The sequence below is a fragment of the Myodes glareolus genome, chromosome 4 (assembly GCF_982192425.1).
Source record: "Myodes glareolus chromosome 4, mMyoGla1.1, whole genome shotgun sequence".
Lineage (NCBI taxonomy): Eukaryota > Metazoa > Chordata > Mammalia > Rodentia > Cricetidae > Myodes > Myodes glareolus.
Window position 1 is genome coordinate 73,480,772 of NC_142029.1, and position 25,324 is coordinate 73,506,095.

General features: G+C 45.0%; 1 protein-coding gene across 3 annotated transcripts; it reads left to right on the top strand.

Annotated features, from left to right (window-relative positions):
• The first annotated feature begins 4,778 nt into the window (after positions 1-4,778).
• Positions 4,779-24,869, top strand: Ift46 (intraflagellar transport 46). Of its 3 annotated transcripts, XM_087905602.1 has the most exons (13): positions 4,785-4,969; positions 5,632-5,728; positions 7,264-7,376; positions 8,367-8,446; positions 12,574-12,707; positions 16,623-16,697; positions 16,838-16,931; positions 17,531-17,659; positions 19,731-19,852; positions 20,290-20,356; positions 23,490-23,550; positions 23,820-23,905; positions 24,431-24,869. In XM_087905602.1, the coding sequence occupies exons 4-13, from the start codon at positions 8,402-8,404 to the stop codon at positions 24,524-24,526; spliced, it is 909 nt and encodes a 302-aa protein (XP_087761728.1). In that variant the 5' UTR covers positions 4,785-4,969; positions 5,632-5,728; positions 7,264-7,376; positions 8,367-8,401; the 3' UTR covers positions 24,527-24,869. The 3 variants fall into 3 exon arrangements, 2 of the variants coding, with proteins under 2 accessions (XP_087761728.1, XP_048273118.1); XR_015001617.2 differs by lacking the exon at positions 7,264-7,376 and having other exon boundaries at positions 4,779-4,969; positions 23,417-23,550; positions 24,431-24,484; XM_048417161.3 differs by lacking the exon at positions 7,264-7,376.
• The last annotated feature ends 455 nt before the right edge of the window (positions 24,870-25,324 follow it).

Here is a 25,324-nt window from a genome sequence, read left to right on the forward strand (position 1 = left end):
TATCTCTGGGATCTACGGGTAGATGTGTGGTGGTGTGTCTGCACTTGCATCCTCTCTCACACACGTCATGCACACATATATAAACAATAATAGTAAATTTTGTTTTTTGTTTTGGTTTTGTTTTTTGGGGACAGAGTTTGACCTAGAACTCATTCTGTAGACCAGGCTGGCCTCTAACTCAGAGACTCATCTGCCTCCGCCTTCCAAGTGCTGGGATTAAAGGTGTGCACCACCACCGCCTAGCTAGCAGTAACTTTTTTAAAGGAAAAAAGGAATAAAATACTGACATTCGCTACAACGTTATTAACCTTGAATATGGGTAGAAAAGCCAGCTGCGAAGGCCACAGTATGCAGTGTCCAAACCCGGCCAATCCATAAACAGAGAAAGCATCTAAGCAGTTTCATGGAGTTCCAGAAGACTAGGAAGTGACTGCTAGTGCATGAGAAGCTCATAGTCGGAGTGTAAGTGTTCTGGAATTAGACAAAGACAAATACCCCAAAAGTCACTGCATGCTTTATTTTAAAAATAAGAAAATAAAAAAATTGTATGCTTTATTTTAAAAATATAATTATTTAATTTGTGTGTGTGTGTGTGTGTGTGTGTGTGTGAGTGAGTGTGTGTGTGTGTGTGTGTGTTTAGGACAGGGTTTCTCTGTGTAACACTCCTTGCTGTCCTGGAACTAGCTTTGTAGATCAGGCTGGCCTTGAGCTCACAGAGATAATCCTGCCTCTGCCTCCTAAGTGCTGAGATTAACGGTGTGCATCACTCAAGAATTATGGACCAATATAAGTTACAAGAATTAGTACAGAGTTGGAGAGATGACTCAGTGGTTAAGAGCACTTGCTGCTCTTCCAGAGGTCCTGAGTTCAACTCCCAGCAACCACATGGTGGCTCACAACCATCTGTAATGAGATCTGGTGCCCTCTTCTGGTATGCAGGCATACATGGAGGCAGTATATTGTTATATACATAATAAATAAATAAATCTTAAAAAAAACAATTAGTACATAAGAAGCCTGAGCTAATGGACCAATCAGTTTATAACAACGACAGAAAAAAAGGTATATGTCACCACCACCCAACTTTATTTTGTTTTTAAATCGTGTGTATGTGTGTCTCTATATGAGTATGTACCTATGAATACAGGGGCTGCCTGATGTGGGTGCTGGGAATTCAACTGGGGTCCTCTGGAAGAGCAATACGCTCTTATCTGCTGAGCCATCTCTCCAGTTCTGAGCTGTACACTTCAGAAGGGAGAGTTTGTGTTTTGTGTTAGCCTCCTGAGAGATGCTTAGCAGTTAACATCCTGCTTTGCTCTTGCAAAAGATCAGTTTCACAGATTTGGTTGCCCTGTCCACCAACCCTCAAAAGCGAAAGAAAGGAAAATGTATGAGCCTGGCTTGGTGGCGCACGCCTTTAAAGCCAGCATCCAGGAGGCAGAGGCAGGCAGATCTCAGTGAGTTCAAACCCAACCTGGTCTACAAAGCCCAGTAATTTTCAACAATATGTACTTATTGGGCTGGAGAGATGGCTAGACGGTTAAGAGCACAGGTTGCGCTCCCAGAGATCATGAGTTCAATTCCCCACTATATGGTGGCTCACAATCATTCATAATGAGATCTGGTGCCCTCTTCTGGCCTGCAGACAGACATGCAGGCAGAACACTGTCTACTAAATAAATAAATCTTAAAAAAAAACAGTATGTACTTATTAATATGGACTTATTAATATGGACACTAACTAACTAATATGTCATAAAAATAAAACAAAAAAACATTGCAATTCCACCAAAAACAATTTTTTGAAGACAGTTTCACTTCATATACCTGGCTAGAACTCACTGTGTAGATGAGGCTGGCCTTGAGCTCACAAAATCTATTGCCTGCCTTCACATACTAAGTGTTAAGATTACAGGGAATCCCATTTTTAACTTTAAGTAGTAAAAGAGGTGTGTGCTAGTTAGTAGCTAAAGAATAGAATCAACCTGTGTCCATTAACTGAATGAATAGAATAAAATATTATGTACACACACAGACACATGGACATACACACACAAACACACACACAGACACACACACACACAGACACACACAAGAGATAAGTCATCTGCAACAAACAAAATGAATGGAACTAGAGAACTAGAACTAGACAGGGTTTCTCTGTGTAGCCCTGGCTGTCCTGGAACCCTTTCTTTAAACCAGGCTGGCCCTGAACTCAGAGGTTTGCCTGCCTCTGCCTACTGAGTACTGGGAATAAAGGTGTGCACCACCACTCCTGGAACATTCCGTAAAATTAAAAAAAAAATCAAACACAAAGCCAGACATGATGGCACACACTTGTGATCTCAGCACTTGGGAGGTGGAGGCAGGAGAATAAAGAGTTTAAAGTCCAAGCTGGAGAGATGGCTCAGTGGTTAAGAGCACTGGCTGCTTTTCCAGAGGTCTGGGATTCAATTCCTAACACCCACACGGCAGTTCACAACCTTCCATAATTCCAGTTCCAAGAGAACTGATGCCCTTTTCTTGACTCTGAGGGTACCAGACATGCAGATGGTACATAAACATACATTCATACCCATACACATAAAAGTAAATAAATGTTTTTTAAATTAGAAAATCACTTCATAAATAAAAGATAAAAGTAAAAAAAGAAAAGAAAAGAAAATATGATTCGCTGTTCTGTTGTACAGAAAAGTTGACCATAAAAACACAACATAGTTTAGTATGTATTTATGAAAAGGTTAGAAGGAAGGACCATGATATATATATATATATATATATATATATATATATATATATATATATATATATATAACCACAAAGAATGAGAACTGGCTATGGGGAGGCACTGGCAGGCAGATCTCTGACTTCTAGACCAGCCTGGTCTACAGAGTCAGTCCCAGGACAGTCAGAGCTACAAGAAGAAACCCTGTCTTCAAAACAAAACAAAGGGGCTGGAGAGATGGCTCAGTGATTAAGAGCACTGACTGCTCTTCCAGAGGACCCGGTTCAATTCCCAGCACCCACATGGCAGCTCACACCTGTCTGTAATTCCAGTTCCAGGGAATCTGACACCCTCACACCAATGCACATAAAATGAAGCTAAAAAAAAAAACAAAAACAAAACAAAACAACTAAAACAAAAAATGGGCTGGAAATATGGCTCAGCGGTTAAGAGTACCAGCAGCTCTCCAAAGTACCCAGGTTCAATCCCCAGCACCCACATGGCAGCTGACAACTGCGCCCTCACACAAACTTACATGCAAACAAAACACCAATGCACATAAAATTATATTAAAAACACCAATGCAAACACTGATGCACTTAAAATTATATAAAAAACAAACTGAAAGAAAAAAGAAAGCAATGAGGGCTGTCGGTGGCACACACTTGTACCAGTAGCACTGGAGAAGTGGAAGGGGGACTATGGGTTTGAGGCCAGCCTCCTCTATATAGTTAGCTCTAAACCAGCCAGAGTTGCATCGTGAACCCTTGTCTCAAACAGGAAAAACAATGGTTGAAGAACTAGAAATGATATGCAAATTGAATATTCTTCAATGTACTCGTGTTTGGAAACAACACACAATGCCCCATAAATCTGTGCAATTCTTAAGTAGCAATCTAGCAATCTTATTTTAAAGAAGTGTATTTTATTTTCTTACCCCCCCCCCAGTTTTCTTTTTATTTGTTTAGACAAAGTTTCCCTGTGTGGCCCAGGCTAACCCTAACATGGAGGTACTCCTGTTTCAATTTCCTGAATTGGGATTACAGGTATGGGCAGTTCTGAAGATCGTTGTTTTTCTTTCTTTCTCCTCCTGATCCTCTCTCTCTCTTTTTTTTTTTTTTTTTGTTGTTGGGCTTCTGTTTTTTTTGTTTTGTTTTTTGAGATCTCTGAGGGAGACTTTCTCTGTGTGCAACCCTGGTTATTCTGGGTTTTGTAGTTCAGGCTAGCCTCGAACTCAGAAATTCACCCTCCTCTGCCTCTGCCTTCCCAGTGCTGGGATTATACCACCGCTCAGCAAAGCAAAATGAAGTGTTTTTATTTTATTTATTTTTTTCGAGACAGGGTTTCTCTGTGGTTTCGGAGCCTGTCCTGGAACTAGTTCTTTTAGACCAGGCTGGCCTCGAACTCACAGAAATCTACCTGCCTCTGCCTCCTGAGTGCTGGGGTTAAAGGCATGCGCCACCACCATCCAGCTATTTTTACTTTTTAATCACAGTATTTTATTGTTTTGAGACAAGAACACAGTATCCCAGACTGGCTTCAAACTCACCAAGTTTGAAGCTGACCCGGAACTTCTACTCCTCCTGCCTCCCCCTCCCAAGTGCTGGGATTACGGGCACTTTGCCTGGCTAGTAGTTTTGTTTAGAAATAGAAGCAGAGGAAACAGTTAAATCCTAATCTCAGCTAAAGGAAAAATAAAGAATGCCCATGTGACACAGGACGCCGTAAGGGAAAAGTCTAGCATATCATAGAATTGCTATAAAAGGACTTTTAAACATGCTTGGACTTTTCCCTGAAGAGTGTCTAACTATATTCTGATTAGGTTTATCTGGGAGCAACTGCATGCCAAATGAGCCTTGTCTTTGAGATGACAATTTCCAGTTGAAAGAAAACCAACAGCCTGCCCTACCACTTTTGGCCACTAGATGCCACAATCGACTCAGTTGTGGAAACCATAGACAAGTCGGCTGCTTGGTCGTCTAGAGCGGCGGGCCGCTCTTTCCCAGTGCCGCGTCCCGTCACCGGCGGAGGGGTGGGGCTGGGGTGGATGGGCGGTGCAAAAGGTCTCGCGATTTTTCTTTCTCGGTCTCGCTCTGTGTTATTTTATTTATCTTTTTGCCTAGAGACTGACGACAGGGGTTACTGCACTTAGGGATCCCTGAAGTGGCCGGGCCGGAGAGTGAGACCCCAGTCCTAGGCTGGGGTTCTTTCCAAATAGAGGAAACGGATCCAGAGGGGCTACAGGTAATTGGTGCTCACGCCAGGAGACACCCGCCCCCCACCCCCACCGCCGTTTTTCTGCTCTCTGCGCCCAACCAACTACCCTGGATCCTTGTCTCTTGGACAAATCAATGAGATCCTGTCTTCAAAACGGATGGAAGTGATAGAGGCGATGCTTTGGGGATTAGTAGACGGGGCCCGAGACGGCAGTCGTCCTTCTCTGAGGACCATCCTTCTCTTTTCGACCCAGAGGTGACCCAGTGTCTGAACCCTGTCTGCACTCTAGCACCTCAGCACCTCTATAGTCCAGTCCCGTTTTTATACACCCCCTTCCCCCGCCAGAAGCCTTAATAGCTGTGGGAAAACTGACCAAACCTGAGACGATCTCAGTCTACCTATGCATGCTGTACTTCCCTTGAGTGCATCTTATATGCAGCTTTTGGTTTGCTCCTGGAAAAGATTGGATGTCTTTTTTCTTCCGCAGTTCTCTCGACTCAAGCCAGTGCTAACTAGCTAAATAATAGCTGAAGCTGGTTAGCTGCTTGCTCTGGAGTCAGGAAGTTTTCCTTTGGGGAAAGTTTTGGCGTGTGTGTGTGTGTGGGGGGGGTGAATGCATCTCTTCGCGGAGCCCTGAATGTATATCTCAGGGTAGGAGCTATCTATGTAACATACCTCCTTTTGCTTAGACCAAAATCGTTGAAAACCAGACTTACGATGAGCGTCTAGAGATTAACGACTCAGAAGAGGTCGCCAGTAGTAGCACTCCAACCCCAGGACATCAAGGTAAGAGAAGAAGAAAAGAGAGACAAGAAGGGAGGTGGATTTCAAAACTCTAACACAGATTGCGTTCATGTTTGTATTCAGTAAGCTCCTAGGTTGTGTGGCAAGCGTTAACTCTGAGAGTCAAGCACTTGCTGCTGATTTCGTTTTCTCACTACTTGAGGGAAAATATCAGTTCCTCGGATTGCAGCATTTTCCAGTGCAAGCTCTATCCTCTATCACTGTTTGCTCCATGTTACCTCTCTGTGTCGATTCTACCCCAGGTTCACTGTGTTTTGTTTTGCTTTAATTATTATTTAAAAAATTTTATGTGTATGGATGGGTTTTTTTCTCTGTTTTTTTTTTTTTATTTTTTTTTTTTTTGCCTGCATGCTTATCTGTGTACCACCTGCATGCCTGGTGCTCTCGGAGGCTAGAAGAGGGCATTGGATCCCCTTGAACTGGCGTTACAAATGGTTCTGAGCTGCCGTGTGGGTGCTGGGAATTGAACTCTGGTCCTTATGGAAGATCACTCAGTGCTCTTAATCATGGAGTCTTCTCTCCAGCCCGTTTACTGCTATGTTTTGTCTTTAACTCATTAAGATGTGCCGTAGCCCGCCCTTTACCTGCCGCCCCAACCATCATTGCAACAGTGTTATCAGAGGTCTTGACGCCATCCATTTATTCACCTACCTCCAACTCAGATCTGCCTGCCTCTGCCTCTCCACTGCTGAGAAAAAGAAGGTATGCGCCACCACCCTGCTCACCTAACATTTTTGAATGCTTGCTATGTGCCATGTTCGCGCTGGGTCATACAGTGGCAAACAAAAGACATGTCTCTGCCGTCCTGCTGCTTGTAATTTTAGAAGACGAGCTAACTCACTGGCAGTCATTATTACAGATATCATGTATGCACTGATGTAGGCAGATTGTTGGCTGCTATGGAATGGTGATGGGTGAGAGCGGTTTGTGGCCAGGGAAGGCTCACGAGGAAAGAGCAGTGCATGACAAGCGGGGGAGGGGGTTTGTGTGGTCTGATCAGGAAGGAGGTAAGAGGCGTCACAAGCAGAATGCTGGGTTGTTGTTCTGAGTAGAGTTTATTGGAGGGTTCACAAATGGAAACGAGGCAGTGAGGGAGGCACCGTAGTAGTGGCTGGGTTGAGATGCTAACGGTTTGGACTGTGGCGTGAATAGAGAGACCTGGCACCACTGAAAGATAGACTGTCATTAAGGAATCACTAGGCTTGCTCAGGTTTGAGTCCAGAGTTGGGATCACACCTATGTATATTTTACCAAAATAAACAAAAAGTGTGATCCCCAGCTCAGTGTTTATTGTGGTAAAATGTACATGGTATAGAATACTATTTTAGCCACTTTTTTTGCAAAGTTACATGGCTTTACGTTATGTGATAACTGTCACCACTGTCTTAGTTACTTTCTGTTGCTATAACAAGACAACATGGTGGAGACAACTTATAGAAGAGTTTATTTGAGGCTTATAGTTTCTGGGGATTGGAGTTTGTGAGAGCTTATATCTTTTTTTTTTTTTGCTTTTCAAGACAGGGTTTCTCTGTGTAACAACCCTGGCCGTCCTGGAACTCGCTCTGTAGACCAGGCTGGTCTTGACCTCAGACATCTGCCTACCTTTGCTTCCTGAGTGCTGGGATTGAAGGTGTGTGCCACCATGCCTGGCTAAATTTTAGTGTATGTGCTGCAGAAGTGAGCATGTTGAGTATTACTTAAGTCACTAGGTTTTTTTTTTTACTCCATCATGTTTGGATTTTATGTGTTTATTTCAAAATAGGGTTTTATGTAGTGGAGCCTAGGCTAACCCGGTACTCATTATGCCCGCAGGCCGGCCTTGGATTTGAGATACCCTCTGTCTTAGTCTCCCGAGTACTGTAAACTACCATGCCCAGTGACTTGAACAAATGTAGCTCTTGCCAGCTGTGGACTTATTTTCAGCTGGGTAATTTAATAAGTCAAAAAAATGTTAATCTGCATGTATTTGACTTAGAATTCATTTAACATGCTTTTATGCTGGTTACGCTTACATCTGATTATACTTTTTTCTCTTTATTTTTTTTAAAAGATTTATTTATTATGTATACAGTATTCTCAGTACTCTACCTGCAGGCCAGAAGAGGGCACCAGATCTCATTACAGATGGTTGTGAGCCGCCATGTGGTTGCTGGGAATTGAACTCAGGACCTTTGGAAGAGCAGGCGGTGCTTTTAACCACTGAGCCATCTCTCCAGCCCTTTTTTCTCTTTATTTAAGATTTATTTATTATGTATACAGTGTTCTGCCTGCATGTATTCCTGCAGGCCAGAAAAGGGCACCAGATCTCATTACAGATGGCTGTGAGCCACCAAGTGGTTACTGGAAATTGAATTCGGGACCTCTGGAAGAGCAGGCAGTGTTCTTAATCTCTGAGCCATCTCTCCAGACCCCACGGTTCATGTCTTTTATCGCAGTACTTGGGAGGCAGATATAGGTGGATCTCTGAGTTTGAGGACAGCCTGGTCTACAGTGAGTTCTAGGACAGCTAGGGCTACACAGAGAAACCCTGTCTTGACAAAATAAAAAATAAAGCAGAAAGAAAAAGAGAGAGAAGAAACAATCATTTAAACACTAACTAATGAAAAACTCTTCTCCCTAGGCCCCCTGGTTTCTGCAGGTCTTCCTAAGGAGACTATGGCTGACAACAGCAGCGATGAGTACGAAGAGGAAAACGACAAGGTGCAGTATAGTCAGTCGACAGTGTCTTCAGGGTTTGGGCTTGGTGCGGTTGGTGTGAATTGACACCGAGTCAGCAGGAGACATTCCCCGAGCATTGACCTCATGCCTTCACATTTACTGATGAGCCCATCCCTCACACAGACTATCACTACATCTAGCTATTTATATATGTCTGTATGATGATGTCAGAAACCCTGGAACTGGAGTTAACAGACAGCTATGAGCTGCCATGTGGGTGCTGGGAATTGAACCCGGGTCCTCTGGAAGAGCAGTCAGTGCTCTTAACTGCTGGCTGAGCAATCTCTCCAGTTCCTACAGCTGGCAGGGAGTTTCATCTAAAATGGGACCGTGTTTCAGAGCTTATTGATTATAAAAATCAACTAGGATACTTGCTCTTAAAAATACAGATTCCAGGGCTGAAGAGATGGCTCAGCAGTTAAGAGCATTGCCTGCTCTTCCAAAGATCCTGAGTTCAATTCCCATCAACCACATGGTGGCTCACGACCATCTGTAATGAGGTCTGGTGCCCTCTTCTGGTCTGCAGGCATACACACAGACAGAATATTGTATACATAATAAGTAAATAAATAAATATTTAAAAAAAGAATACAGATTCCAGCTGGGCGGTGGTGGCACACGCCTTTAATCCCAGCACTGGGAGGCTGAGGCAGGCGGATCTCTCTGTGAGTTTGAGGCCAGCCTGGTCTACAGAGCAAGTTCCAGGACAGCCAGGGCTACACAGAGAAACTCTCTCAAAACAAAACAAGAATGTGTGTGTGTTCATTTCTTGACTAGAGAAATGTAAATGTCCCAGTGGCTAAGAGCACTGGTTGCTCTTAGAGAAAGAGTCCCTGCCCCCAGATAGCAGCTCATAACCTTCTGTAACTCTAGTTCCAGGAAATCTATGCTCTCTCTGGCCACTCTGGGCAACAGACATGAAGGTTGTACATTGACATACCTACAGGCAAACACCCATACATATATAATAAAATAGTGAAACATAAAAATACAGATTCCTAATTCCCTTCCAGAATCTCAGCGGTACTACCTTAGAACTTGTGTGTGTGTGTGTATGTATATAATTTGTTTGTTTGTTTTTTGGAGACAGGGTTTCTCTGTGTAGCCCTGGCTGTTTGGAACTCACTCTGTAGACTAGGCTGGCCTCTAACTCAGAGATCCCCCTGCCTCTTCCTCCCAAGTGCTGAATTTAAAGGTCTGCACCACCACTGCCTGGCAGGAACTTTATATTTTTGACAAGCAGTCTAGGGAATTCATGCACTAAGCAAGTTTGGAGTTACTGGCCCAGGCATGATTATCTTCCCAGCAGCTGTGGTGATGCCAGCATTCTGTGAAACGTCGATGTCGTAAGACGCAGATGTCCTCAGCTCTTATCCTCTAGCAGAGCCACCTGTTGCTGAGGAAAGGCTGGGGACTCCGTAGTCTAGCCAGTCAGGAGTGGCACCTGTGCCCCGCATAGCCCTTGTATGCTCAGCTTCCCCTATGGCCCATTGCTCATGTCTCATTTGTCCTTGGCTGTTGTGGCACATGTCTATAATCCCAACACTAGGGAGGCTGAGGCAGAAGGATCAAGAATTTAAGGTCAGCCTGGACTACATAGTGAGTTCCAGCGCACACTGGATTACAGAAGGACTCTGTCTCATAAACAACAACAAAACACCTCACTTTTTTTTGTTCTTTGAACAGTGGCACTGGTGACTGGAGATTGACTCTTGCCTAGCATACCTAAGGTCCTGGCTTTAATCCCTAGCACCATAAAACAAACAAATAGGCTGAAGAGATGGCTCAGTAGTTAAGAGCACTAACTGCTCTTCCAAAGAACCCAGGTTCAGTTCCCAGCATCTGCATGGCTGTCTGTAATTCCAGTCCCAGGAGACTGCAACATCTGTCCTCCACTGGGACCAAATACGCATGTTGTACACAGACATACATGTAAGCAAAACACCTATGCACATAAAGTAGATTTAAAAAGAACAAAACAACTTGGAAATTTATATGAAGAATATTTATAGTAGTGCAAGAAGCTGAAGTGATACAGATTGAATACACTAAAATATTAGAAGGGTTTTCAGGTCCCACTCTGACTAGTGCATTGTTTTATTTTCTTATACACAGATAGGCATTTGTCTATGGGATAGAAAGCCATCTGACAATGTATCAGGGGGCTTCAAAGCTTGACTCTGGAGAAGCAATCAGGAAAAGTGGGCCCTTTTCCTAGGTTGCTCTCCACAGTTGGTGAAGCCACACTATCTTCTTTTAAACTTCGTGTAGTAGGTGGTCAAGGCTGGTTTATCTTTCCAGTTTAGTACACACAGGAGAGAGAAACAAGTGGATCTCTTGAGTTCAAGGCCAACCTGGTCTACAGAGCAAGTTCTAGGACGGCTAGTCAGGGCTACACAATGAAACTCTGTCTTGTAAACCAAAAGCCAAAACAAAACAAAAAAACCTGGCAACGATAATGATGGAAAAAAAAAAAAAAGAAACCACAGAAACTTAGGCTATAATGCTGAGAACACAGGAGCCGCTCGTGTTGAACTAGAATGTGTAGTCATTACACTCACTCACAGGGGAAGGGGCCTGTGGACAAACCAGATACACCATGAAGGAGGTTTCACTGAGCAAATAACGGGAAGCCCTACTCTCAGAGCTGCTTATGAGAATCCAGGCTCGGGGTTGAGCATCTACTTTATTCATATGATATTTTCCAGCCCTTACTCCAAACATTTTTACAAATTAGATGCTAGGTTTCTTTTTTTTAAAAAATATTTATTTATTTATTATGTATACAATATTCTGTCTGTGTGTATGTCTGCAGGCCAGAAGAGGGCACCTGACCTCATTACAGATGGTTGTGAGCCACCATGTGGTTGCCGGGAATTGAACTCAGGACCTTTGGAAGAGCAGGCAATGCTCTTAACCACTGAGCCATGTCTCCAGCCCAGACGCTAGGTTTCTCTGTGACTTTTTTTTTTTTTTAAAAAAAGATGTTACTTATTTATCATGTATACAGTATTCTGCATGTATGCCTACCTGCAGGCCAGAAGAGGGCACCAGATCTCATTATAGATGGCTATGAGCCACCATATGGTTGCTGGGAATTGAACTCAGGACCTCTGAAAGAGCAGCCAGTGCTCCAGCCCTCTCTGTGATCTTTATGAGTACCTTGAGCCCATAAAGTTTGTCTCCTCCACTTCATCTTTTCCTACTCCCTAAATAATCTGAAGCTGTTACCCTTTTCAAGTATTTATTTTATCTTTTTAAGTATGTTGTGTGTCTGTGCACATAAGTACAGGTACCCATGTAGGCCAGATGAGATCAGATCCCCTTGAGCTGGCGTGACGGAAGGGGGATTGTGAGCTGCCTTTTATAGGTGTTGGGAGCTAAAGTCTTGTTTACTGTGAGAGCAGTATGTGTTCTTTGTCACTGAGCTTTCTCTTCCCCCTTCTGTGATTTTTTTTTTTACCCTGAATTATGTATGAATGTGAGTGTGCGGAGGGAGTGTGGGTTTGTGAGTGTGTGTGCAGAGGGGTGTGTGGGGGAGTATGGGCATGTGAGTATGTGGGGGGGGAGTGTAGGCATGTGAATGTGTGTGTGTAGGGGAGTGTGGGCATATGAACATATGAATGTGAGTTTGTGAGTGGGGGGCGTGTGGGTATGGGAGTTGGGGGGGTGGGAGAGTGTGAGCATGTGAGTGTGTGCATGTGTGTGTGTGTGTGCAGGTGCCCTCAGGTTCCAGACTCCTGGCATGGGTTCTGGGAATGGAATTTGGGTGCTCTTTTTTCTGAGCCATCTCTCCAGCCCCACCCCCTCTTCCTAAATTTGGGGTATGAGGCTTTTGGGTAAATTTTATGCATAGCTCCCAAGATCAAGTAATAGGCTCCTAGCTATAAGCTGAGTAGACTTTGTACCCTGTTTCTAGTAGAGAATTATGGTTGAAGAATGTGGGGCTCTACGTAGCAGGAGAAGGTTCTCAGGCCCCTGGGGATGGTGCTGCCTTTCTTTCTAGTGACCAGGTGGCAGAGGTCTGCGGGCATTATGAGAACAGTGCCGAGTCAGGCACAGGAATTAAATTCCTCTTTACATGAATGTTTCCCGCCTGCCCTGCCCAGGAGAAGAAGAAGCCCTCACAGCTGACCCCTCAGCGGGCCTTCAGTGAAAACGATGATGATGACGACGACGATTCATCCGAGACCGACTCTGACGACGACGACGACGATGACGAGCATGGCGCGCCTCTGGAAGGGTAGGGCGGACCCTGCGCCTGTGCCGAGGGCCCTGTGGTTGTTCAAGGTGGCGGTTGGAAGGACTTATCTGGGAGTGGATTGCAGCAGCTTTTGATATCCTCTACTTAGGACTTTCTCATATCGCAGGAGCCCGGCATTGTGAGTCTTCATTTCTTTCTGGCTCCACTGCCTCAACTGATGCTGTGATGTCGCCTAAACTATCTGAAACATCTGTGGGCTCAGCAAAATACACCAGGTTAACCTAAAGCATGGCCTCAGCTCCCAGGAGCTCCGCCTTGGGAAAGAAGTACACTTGTGCTTATGCCAAAGCATTTCTGTCTAGTGGGGTCAACCACATGCACATAAGCATTTCCGTCTTAGGCTGAGGTCCTTTCTGGACAGGAGGGAAGAGCATCAGGGGCCTCACACTGAGGCCAGGTCCTTGGGTGACGCTAAGTAAACAGCAACAACAACCATTTTTCACTGACACAACCCATTCACAGTGCGTCATGAGTCACTCCTGTAAGCTATAATCAACATGCATTCGGAATGTCATCCATTCACGCTGGGAATATAGCTCCGTGGGCATGTATTTGCCTATGTATGTGAGGCCCTGGGTTCCGTCCCCAGAACTGCAAAACAGACATATAAAATACAATTACTAGCCAAGTGTAATGGCACATATCCGAAGCCTCAGCTACCTGGAATGCTGAGGCAAGATCTCTTGAATTCAGGAGTTTAAGGCCAACCTGGGCAACATAGCAAGGCTTCACCTTAAAATAAACAGCTAAGTTTAACAACAACAAAAAAAAACTAATTAAAAACTAAAGTATATAAAACAGCCAGTGAACTAAATGATGAAATAACTAATCAAAAAAAAATTTTTTTTTACTTGTTGAAAGTATATGTTGCAGCCAAGTGTGATGGTACACGCCTTTAATCCTGGCACTTAGGAGGCAGAGGCAGGCTATGAGTCTCTGTGAGTTGAAGGCCAGCCTGGTCTACATAGTGAGTTCCAAGAGAGCCAGGGATTTGTAGAGAGACCTTGTCTGTGTCAAAAATCAAGGAAAGTGTATGATGTGGAGGGGGTGGGGATGACAGAGATAGCTCAGAGGTTAAGAGCACTGGCTGCTCTTGCAGAGGACCCAGATTCACTTCTCAGCACCTATGTGGTCCACAGCCATCTGTGTCTCCAGTTCCAAGTGATCCAATGCCTCCTCTGATGTGATATATTTGTAGGCAAATCTCTTATACACAGAAAAAAAAGTTGTTGTTTATTTTTTTAAAGTATATGGTACTATCTGCATTAGTAAAGGCTAGTTTCTGAACCAGGCAGAGTGCTTAGGCCTGTAATCCCAGCATTTAGAAGACAGATGCAGGAGGACTGATGTAAATTTGTGGCTAACCTGGTCTACATAGTGAGACCCTGTCATTTGCAGAGCTTTTGCCATGTAGCATTACACCTGCCCATTGTCTGAACTCTATCCCAGAAAGAGTAGCTTTTCCTTTACCTCCTTCCTGTGTCTCTGGTCTACTGGCTTGCTTGTGCTGGGCTTTCTTACTTTCTCACATGGTGTCTAAAGACACCCCCATCCCTACCCTCACAACCCCCATCCCTACCCCCCACCACCCCATCCCTATCCCCCCACTCCCCCCATCCCTACCTGCACAACCCCCATCTCTACCCCCACACTCCCCCATCCCTACTCCCACAACCCCCATCCCTACCCCCACATCCCCCCCTCCCTACCCCCAAAGCCCCCCATCCCTACTCCCACACTCCCCCATCCCTACCCCCACAACCCCCATCCCCCCACCCCCACACCCCCATCTCTACCCCACACCCCCATCCCTACCTCCCTACCCCCACATCCCTACCCCACACTCCCCCATCCCTACTCCCACAACCCCCATCTCTACCCCCACACTCCCCCATTCCTACCCCCACAACCCCCATCCCTACCCCCACACTCCCCCATCTTTAACACCCACACTCCCCCATCCTTATACCCAAACTCCCCCATCCCTACCCCATACCCCCATATCCCTACCCCACACCCCCACATCCCTACCCTCCCACTCCCCCATCCCTACCCCCACACCCCCGATGCAGCCTCTTGCTGACCTTCATTTTGAGTATGTCTGCTTTCTTGGGCCTCAAAAGGCATGACCTTCTCTTTCCCTCCTCCTGGCAGGTGCCAGGATCCATAGCTTACACCCTGGTGTTTCTCTCTCCAATTCTAAGAAAATTATCCTTAAAAACAAAACAAAAAAAGAAGTCTTTAAGAAAGGTGTTGGTTTATTTTGTTTATTTGTTTGTTTTGGGTTTTGGAGACAGGATTTCTCTGTGTAGCCCTAGTTGTTTGCTTTGTAGATCAGACTGACCTCAAACTCACTGAGATCCACCTGCCTCTGCCTCCTGAGTGCTGGGATTAAAGGTGTGCACTGCCACTGCCCAGCCAAAATGTGCTGAGTTTTAAAGTGTAGCCGTGCTGTACTGTATATGTGGGAAACATTGGCTCTGGAAGGAGGCTGTGCCAGAGATGAGGAAGACGTGGAGAAGAACTGTGACAAGCCACTAGAGAAACAACTTTTCCTATATGCGTTTTAAGTTGTTTGTTATGTAGCTCAGGCTGGCCTTATACCTGCGCCTCTTCAATGCTGGGATTACAGGCATGGACCGCCATTTGTTAGTTACAGTTTCTTATTGTCTACATTTCTGGCTTTTGAGAGATTATTATTATTATTATTACTATTAGTGTGTGTGTTGTGTGTGTGTGTGTGAAAGGTGGGGGGTGTATATGGAGTTTGGAGGACAGCTTAAGGGAGTTGGTTCCTCTTCAACCATATGGGCAGGGATTGAACTTAGTTATTCAGGCTTGGTCACAGGAGCTTTTACCTTCTCAGCCAAAACAAAATGTACAAAAAAGCGCCGGAACAAAGGCTCTGTGGTTAAGAATGCTTCCTGCTCTTCCAGAGAACCTGAGTTTGGTTCCCAGCACCTCTGTCGACTGACTCAAAGCTACCTGTTACTCCAGTTCAAGGGGATCCAGTGCCCTCTTTGGGACTTTGCAGTATACATGGCTTGTGTGTGCACATGTACTAGCACATATATAAATATATATATGTATTATGCAAGCACATACACAATTTCAAAGATTTTTTTTTTTCAAGATGGTTTCTCTGTGTAGCTTTGGAGCCTGTCCTGGTACTAGCTCTGTAGACCAGGCTGGCCTCAAACTCACAGAGATCCGCCTGCCTCTGCCAGGGTGCTGGGATTAAAGGTGTGTGCCACCACCACCTGGAACATTCAGAGACTTTTAAAAATCATGTTATGGGGCCTAGAGATGGCTCAGTGGTTAAGAGTACTGGTTGCTCTTACAGAGGACCTGGATTAGATTCCCAGAATTCACATGGCACCTCACAAATGTCTGTAGCTCCAGTCCAAGGGAATCTGACACAGTCTTCTGACCTGCTTGTGTATAAGGTATAAACGTGGTGCTCAGACATGCTTGGCAAACACCCACACACATTAAAAAATAATAATAATTGGAGATGGAGAGATGGCTCAGCAGTTAAGAGCGCTGGCTGCTCTTCCAGAGGACCTGAGTTCAATCCCCAGCAACCACATGGTGGACAACTATCTGGTGCCCTCTTCTGCCATGCATGCAGGCAGACAACTTCTACCCATAAAAAGTACATAAAAAAATAAAATTAAATAGAGAAATCATGTGGATTTTCTGCAGCTTTTTCCTTTAGTTAGAGGTAATTATAATCAGTAGCAAAGTTTCTTTGTAAGCTCCCAGGAAAATAGGCAGGGGTAGAAGGAAAGTTCGGGGTCACATCTCTATGGTGTAAATCACATGGGCTGGCCAGGACTCTGCCACCTGTGCTCCTCGAGGGCCACTTTGACCTGCCTGTGTCTCCGTCCCCAGGGCCTATGATCCTGCAGACTATGAGCATCTGCCAGTCTCAGCTGAGATCAAGGAGCTCTTTGAGTACATCAGCCGGTAAGACCTTACAGAAAAGCCTGCCTTGCCCGAGCCGTTCCACTCTAGTTCGGAGCAACACCAAGCTCCTCCGATACTCTTTAGCCCAGTAAAGTGACATTTTCTAACTGCTTCCGTCTTCCCTCAACTGTCTCTCGTAGGTACACTCCTCAGCTGATCGATCTGGACCACAAACTGAAACCTTTCATTCCTGATTTTATCCCAGCTGTTGGGGATATTGATGCATTTTTAAAGGTAGAGATGGTACATCCTAAAAATGATTCCCCTGGGGTTTGTTCCAGCTCCCTACTTCTAGTTCCTCTCATTTCTCTGGTGAGAGGTAACTGCCATAATAGTCTTCATTGCATTGGAGTTCTTTTTGTTGTTGTTGTTGTTGTTTTAGTTTTTTTTTTTTCAAGACAGGGTTTCTTTGCATAGTCTTGACTGTTCTAGAACTAGCTCCATAGACCAGGCTGGTTTCAAACTCTGAGAGATCCACCTGTCTCTGCTTCCCAGGAGCTGGGATTAAAGGCGTACATCACCACCGCCTGGCACTGCATTAGCAGTCTTAACTCCTCAGATCTCACTCACTGGGTTATGTGATACAGTGTTATGTGTTTGTCCCCTAAATGACCATGAATTCAGCCCCATATTTATGCTCCATACATCATGTGGGCTCATTCTAGATAGGAGTCAGTCTAGTATAATAGAAGGGCATGCTTCTTACTGTTGAAACCCGACTAGAAATCCGCTACGGAAGTAGTCATTTCCAGCAGCTTATGGGAAACAGGAGCCATGGCTCTGCTGTGGGTCTCCCATTTCCTCTCAGGGCTCCTAACTTCTCTCTGAACCAGGTGCCGCGTCCTGACGGAAAGCCTGACCACCTTGGCCTCTTGGTGTTAGACGAGCCATCTACAAAGCAGTCGGACCCTACTGTGCTCTCACTGTGGTTAACAGAGAATTCCAAGCAGCACAATATCACGGTGAGCTGCTGGTCTAGGGCAGGGCCCAGCTGGAAAGCACGGGATTTAGATCAGAGGCTACACTGAGCACTGCCTATTAAAAGGGGGTGCGGCTTCAGGCCATCCTGGGTTTTTAGTGATGGCTTTATTGAGATAGTTTACATACCATAAAAGTCACACACACACACACACACACACACACACTTTTTTTTTAATTTGAAGATTATGCATATGGGTTTTGCTTGCATGTGTATCAATGCATCTCATGGATACAGTGAAGACGCAGTGCGATCAGTAATGAAAGGTCCCCAGGCTATCTTACAAAAGATACAGCTTTAATAAAACAGAAGGAAAAACTTACATAGAATCCCACCCGTCTGGAACGCTGGATACAGGCCGATACAGGCCGGAGCGAGAGGGAGAAAGAGAGGGTGGGAAATTGCACCCGCAAGGTTTATAGGTGAACTTTTGCCTTAGGGCAACACGCCCCACAAACAGAATGTGATTGGCTGAACTCCCCTATCAATACAGTACTCATGGGGGCCAGAAGAGAGCATTGGATCCCCTGGAGTTGGAGCTACAAATGGTTGTGAACTGCCATGTGGGTGCTGGGAATTGAACCTGGGTCCTCTCTAAGAGCAACTCCTAACCCCTGAATCATCTCTCCAACTCCAAGAGTCACCCTTTTAAACTCGACAGTTCCCTGGCTTTCAGTGCATTCATGGAGTTATACAATATACAGTGTTTCTCTATGCTAGCCAGGGTCCTAGCACTGAGCCCTTCCTAGCTAAGTTACAAAGTTTTGTCCTCAGAAAGAAGCCCTATAGCTGTTCTCTCTCCCTAAACGCTAGTGACCACTCCATTCCTCTTGTAACTAAGTAATATTCTTTTTATGTTTATGCCACATTTTATTAGACTTATCTGTTGTTACCACTTTTGTTAATAATGCAGCTAGAATATTCAAGTGTAAGTCTTTGTATGGCATATGTGTAATTTCTTAGATATGTGTGGAGGAGGAGGACTGCATTGCCATTTACTTATGCTGGTCATCATTTTGAAGAACTGCCAGATGTTTTCTGAATCGGTAGCAGTTTCACCAGCAATGAATAAGAATTGAAATTTCTCTAAATCTTAACTTATACTTGTTAAGTTAAGGAATTGGCCCTTTCAATTCCAGCCATCCTAGCAGATGTGAAATGGCATTTCACTGTGGTCAGCGCTCCCTTTTACTGTGCATCCTTCCCATGGTTCCACCGTTACTTTGTTTGTTTGTTTGTTTTTCTATTTGAGACAAGATCTCAGGTAGCCCAGGCTAGCCTCAAATCTGGCTAGCCTCCAGATCTTCCTGCCTCTACTTCCCAAGTCCTGGGATTATAGTTTCCAGGTATACATCACTATGCTCAGCTAACAGTACTTTTTCTTCTCTTTTGGCTTTTTGAGATAGGGTCTCTCTATGTAGCCTTGGCTGGCCTGGAACTCACTATAGACCAGGATGGCCTCAGGTCTACCTATTTCTACCTCCCAAGTACTGGGATTAAACGTATGTGCTATCAGACCCAGCAAACAGCACTTTTCCAATGAGCTGTTTTAAATTACTGTTCTAATATACTTTCTGCTGCTGTGAGAAACACCATGACCAAAAACAACTTGGGGAAAGATTAATTGGGAAGGGACTAATAATAAGGAAAGGGTTAATTTGACTTACACGTCCCATGTTACAGCCCATTCATCGAGGGAAGTCAAGGCAGGAACCTGGAGGCAGGAACTGAAGCAGAACCATGGAAGAGTGCTGCTTGCTGGCTTGTTCTTCCTGTCTTGCTCAGCCTGCTTTCTTATACACCCAAGCCCACCTGCGTAGGGACTGGGTCCTCCCACGTCAGTCATCAACCAAGAAAATCCCCACAGGCCAAGTTAGTGGAGGCGATTCCTCAACTACGGATCCCTTTTCTCAGATGACTTCAGCTTGTGTCTAGTTGACATAAAACAACACCACACACGCACACACACAAACCCAAATAACCAATACAGCTACCATACAAAATAATGGTTTCATTATGATGCATCTGTATCACTGTTCTCCTTATTTTTCTAGCAACATATGAAAGTAAAGAGCCTGGAAGATGCAGAAAAGAATCCCAAGGCCATTGACACCTGGATTGAGAGCATCTCTGAGTTACACCGTTCTAAGCCCCCTGCGACTGTGCACTACACCAGGTGATGATAGCTACAGGTCCCTGTGTGCTCATAGCTGGCCCTCAACTCAGTCTTCTTCCTGTTTCTGCCTCCTGCATGACAGCACATGGCAGAGATATGACTTCACCACTGTAGTTCAGAGTAACCGTCACTATCTGTGACCCTTTGCTCCTAAGAAAGGCCAAAACCTGGGGGTAAATTGGATCAACCTGAGGTCCTTAAAAAATATACACTTCCACTGTACTTTATTTGATTTAGAAATAGGAAAGATGGCAGTTACTGGCACAGATTGCAGATGCAAAGATGAGCGTTCTCAGTGTTGTTTCCAACTGGCTGGTTAATTTGGTTTTCCAGTCTAGGTCTCCTGAAACCCTGGTGTGCCCAGTTGAGGACTGGTTTAGAGGTAGCTGATGTCATTGATCAATGATTCATCTTCATATTTACTTCTCCACTTTTAGGCCCATGCCTGACATTGACACGCTGATGCAGGAGTGGTCCCCAGAGTTTGAAGAACTCTTGGGAAAGGTGAGTGGGAAGGATAGGAGTAAGTGTGGCATCTACCCAGGGCCCAGTGTTTTCTCTCTTCTGTGTTAGCATTCTGACTTCTAAATGGAACTGGAACCCATGATAGAAATATCTATATACTGTAAAGCTTGATCATTTTGCCAACACATTATATAACTAATACATTAGGTTAGTAAACTGTACACTGCTAACCTTCCAGAAACCCCTTCTGTTCTCCCCTTCCAGAGTGACCTCTGGCCCGTTTTTACACTTTCTCTACATCTAAATACATCTTCCCCTTTCCATCCCCTGCACTGGAGATTGAACCTAGGACCTCATGCATGGTAGGCAAGTGCTCTATCACTGAGCTAGGCTTGTCATCAGCCCTCTAAACATATTGTTATGCCCTCTTCTTCCCTGTGTGATGGGAGAGTCATTCATGTTGTTCTATGTCTTGTTTATCCATTTTTACAAATGAGTAGTATACTGTCCTTTACTTTGTGATGATGGGCATTTGCATAGTTTCCAGGTTCCATGTATTGCAATAATGCTACTGGGACATTCTGTCTAGCAGGCAGCTCTGATAAACACGTACCACCTGCATTATTACTTCAGGTGCCCTTTTTCTAGAGGTATTGTTTATGTTAGTGTAAGACGCCAATGTCTCATTTAAAATTGCCCAAATGTTTAAATCTTATCTGTCCATCCATCCATCCTTTCATCTATTTTCTGTCTGCCTGCCAGCCTGTCTACTAATCATCTATTCCTGGGGATTGAGCCAAGGACGTCCTGCGTATTAGCCAGGTGCTTTACGAAGTGAGCTAAATCTGTGCCCTGTACTCTCTAATTTTTGTAGCAAGAGAAAAAAAAAATCTAGGAAACTTTTTTTGTTTGGTTGGTTTTTGATTTTTTTGATTGTTTGTTTTAGAGACAGGGTCTCACTGTGAATCCTCAATTGGAACTATGTAGCCAAGGTTGACCTCCAACCCATGGTACTCCTGCTTCAGCCTCCTCAGTACTGGGATTACAGGCATAAGCCACCACACCCAAGCAGAACCAAGTTTTCCTTCATTTTTAATTTTTTCACTAGCATACAAACTGCCAGCTTTCGTTGTGGCATGTGCATACATCCTTACCTGTAGTTGATCCTTTCCCCATGTCTTCTCTCCCATCACTTTGTCCTCCCAGTGAACTCCTTTCCACTTACAGATCGTGTGAGTTCTGTGACCCTTCCACTCTTCCTTAAACCCTTACTTTTCCCTTCTCAACTGCCCTATCTCGTTTCCTAGCCTCTTTCAATGCTTACTCCCACATGAATACATATATACAAAAATTAAAAGTGAGAGGCCGCGTAGGAGAGAACATGTGTTATTTGTCTTTCCATTTTCCTGTAAATTTCATTTCATCTTTCTTTATGGCTAAATGAAATTCTATTGTGTATAGGTACCACATTTTCATTATCCATTCATCTGTTGATGTACATCTAGACTGAACCATTTCCTTGTTATTACGAAAAAGCAACAATAAGCATGAATTAGTGAATGTCTCTGTAGTAGGCATCCTTTGGGCATGTGCCCGGGAATGGTAGAGCTGAGTCACATATATGGACATTCTGTTTTTAGTGGTTTGTTTGTTTTTTTTTCAAGACAGGGTTTCTCTGTATAGCACTGGCTATCCTAGAACACGCTCTGTAGACCAGGCTGGCCTCAAACTCACAGAGAGTTTTAGTGAGTTTGCCTTTTAGTGTTTTAAGAAACCTCCACACTGATATCTAAAGTAGCTGTGTCAGTGTGTACCCCATCATCAGTGCGTCAGGTCCATCTCTCCCCACAGTGTGCATTCCATCAGTGCGTCAGGTCCATCTCTCCCCACAGTGTGCATTCCATCAGTGCGTCAGGTCCATCTCTCCCCACAGTGTGCATTCCATCAGTGCGTCAGGTCCATCTCTCCCCACAGTGTGCATTCCATCAGTGCATCAGGTTCATCTCTCCCCACAGTGTGCATTCCATCAGTGCGTCAGGTCCATCTCTCCCCACAGTGTGCATTCCATCAGTGCGTCAGGTCCATCTCTCCCCACAGTGTGCATTCCATCAGTGCGTCAGGCTCATCATTCCATATCTTGGCTTGTGTTATCTGATGTGAGTTACAATTAAATTAATTTTACTTCCAAGGAAATGAATTTGGGTTGCTACTTGTGCAGGGTGAGAAATATGGGTCTACTCTGTTTTCTTGCAGTGCACATTTCTTACAGCTTTGTCAGAAATTAGGTGTACATAGCTGTGTGTCTGTAGGTCCTCTTTCATGCTCCATTGGTCTACACTGTCTTGTTTTATGGCGGTATCGTGCGTCTATGTCACTATGGCTCTGCAGTATAATTTGAGATAAGGTAATGTGATACCTCTGGCTGTGTTCTTTTTATGTTACTTTGACTACTTTGACTATCTGTGGTCTTTGTGTTTCCATATGAATTTTAGAAATGTCTTCTCTGGTTCTGTGAAGAAGGTCACCAGGATTTTGATGGGGATTGCATTGGATCTGTAGAATCCAACTACATATCTGTAGAATATGCCCACTAGTGTAGCTGTTTTCACAGTATTAATTATAATTGTGAGGGGAGTGCAAACATGCTGGTGTACATGTGGAGGTCAAAGGAACTTTTATGGGGTGGTCTCTCTCCTTTTACCTTTGAGGATTGAACTCAGGGTATGGAGTTTGCAAGGCTAATGTTTTACTCACTGGTTGGGTCCTCTGTAAGAGCAATATATGTTCTTAATGGCTGAGCCATCTTTCTAGTCCCTTTTTTATTTTTTGGTTTTCCGAAACAGGGTTTCTCTATGTAGCCCTGGCTATCCCGGAACTCGCTTTGTAGACCAGGCTGGTCTCAGACACACAGAGATCCACCTGCCTTCCAAGTGCTGGGACTAAAGATGTATGCCACCACTGCCCAGCTTCCAGTCCCTTTTTTGGTTTGTTTGCTTGCTTTTGATAGTCTCACAATGTGGATATAGATGGCCTAAAACTTAGTATGTAGACCAGGCTATCCTGAAACTCATAGAGAATTTTCTGTGAGTTGTCTTCCAGGTGTTGGGCTTACAGGCCCTTTTGACTGTAAAGTTGAGCCTTTTGACTGTGGTTCATCCTGTGTTGCTTCCAGGTGAGTCTGCCCACAGTTGAGATCGATTGCAGCCTGGCCGAGTACATTGACATGATCTGTGGTGAGCTCCTCCCCATCCTTCCTAGCCCTGTCTCTGTGGTGTAGGCCTTTGGAAGGGCTTGCTGATCCCTGCACAGTAGTGCCTTGGTTTACAGTGTCACTGGAAGCCAGCTGTACTGTTAGCAGCTCTCTAGGGTGGTGTTGGGGCTGAATAGTAAACTCTAAAGTAACAATCCTGTCCCATTTGGGAGGGGAGTGGCATCCTAAACAGAAGAGCTCCCAGTTCCAGAGCGTGTTTCTCTTGTCCCTGTGAGCTCTTCTCTGTTACAGCTATCCTGGACATTCCTTTCTACAAGAGCCGGATTCAGTCCCTGCACCTGCTCTTTTCCCTCTACTCAGAATTCAAGAACTCCCAGGTGAGAAAGGCAGCGGGGTCACCAAAGCTGTCCTGTCCAGGGCCTTGCTGGGATTGTATTCTCATTTGGGGTCTCAGTGCCCTTCCCATGACTAAGTGAGCAGCTGAGAAGACTGGGTAGGGGAGTAAGAGAGGATGGGCTTTAGACGGAGCTTAGTGAGGAGCCACGGGCAGAAGCAAGCAGCCTCATGAATGCAAGCAGGAAGGAAAGAGAATGGGTTGTTTTGAAGGCGGTGGGTACATTACTGTCTCTTTCAAAAATAAACCCAATGTATCAGTTTGGAAGTAGACTAAGGACATATTTTGGGACATGTTTCACTATAGCCAAAGCTGACCTGGAAATCTTGGTATAGCCCAGGCTAGCTTTGAACTCACAGTGATCTTCCTGCCTTAGCCTCCCAACTACTGGGATTACAAGCCTGTGCCACCTTGCTCAGTTCAGCCTAAAGGGGTTTTACAGTGGTCATCCTTGTGAAAATATAGCAACTAGCATATTCTAAACGGTGTCCTCTTCCCTTTCTTGCAGCATTTTAAAGCTCTCGCTGAAGGCAAGAAAGCGTTCACCCCTCCATCCAACTCTGCCTCCCAGGCTGGGGATGCAGAGACACTGACCTTCATCTGAGCCTCCTGGGGCTGTGTTTGAAAGTCAGGTGAAGACATGGTCTTTGTTGGCAGCTTAACATTTGCCTGCTCCACTGCTGGGCCTGGCCAGCACGAGACCTGCCACCTGTCTGCAAGAGCAGGCGCACATTTGCCACTGGGTTTCTTCCACTTGCCTGGTTGCCTTTCCCAAGAAAGGATGGATCCACGCTGCTGTGGGCGTTTGAGTTGGAAGAACTGGATTTCTGAGAGCCACAGGACACAGGTTGGGGGTGGAGCTTCCAAAAACACCTTTTAGTTAGCTGGAAGTGATTTACACCCAAAATATTCTGATAGGTTGTGATAGAATACATATTTGGTTTTCACCCGTGGCTCCTGACTCCTTACTGCCCATTACCCTGGTGATTTCCAGCGTGACTAGGGTAGGGCCGGGGGCCCAAGTTAGGCCCCCTTTCCCCTGCTCGCTTTTCTCCCCAGGCAGGCCACAAAAATGGAATCTCTTCCTCAAGACAAGTCACAGATATTTGCTCTTACAGTCTTACATTCTTCTGCTTTCCTTATGTTGGGGGTGTGAGACAGGGTCTCATGTACCCCAGCCTGGTTTTGAGCTGGCTGGGCAGACTGGTCTTGAAGACCTGGTCTTCCTGCTGCTACTTCCACCTCCCAGGTGCAAAGCTTGCAGACATATTCAGCCAAGCCCAGCTTATTCTCAAATCCTTTGACCTACTTGGCTGATGATAATAAATCAAGATCCTTATTTAGATGGGGGTCTTGCCTTCTTAGCAAGGAAGCAATACTGAGGAATTCCCAGACCCTGCTG

Excerpts from the sequence above, each read along its gene's own strand:
- Ift46 (XM_087905602.1), top strand. The coding sequence starts at position 8,402 with ATGGCTGACAACAGCAGCGATGAGTACGAAGAGGAAAACGACAAG. Across the intron at positions 12,708-16,622 it reads CATGGCGCGCCTCTGGAAGG|GGCCTATGATCCTGCAGACT; the intron begins GTAGGGCGGACC and ends CTCCGTCCCCAG. Across the intron at positions 16,698-16,837 it reads CTCTTTGAGTACATCAGCCG|GTACACTCCTCAGCTGATCG; the intron begins GTAAGACCTTAC and ends TGTCTCTCGTAG.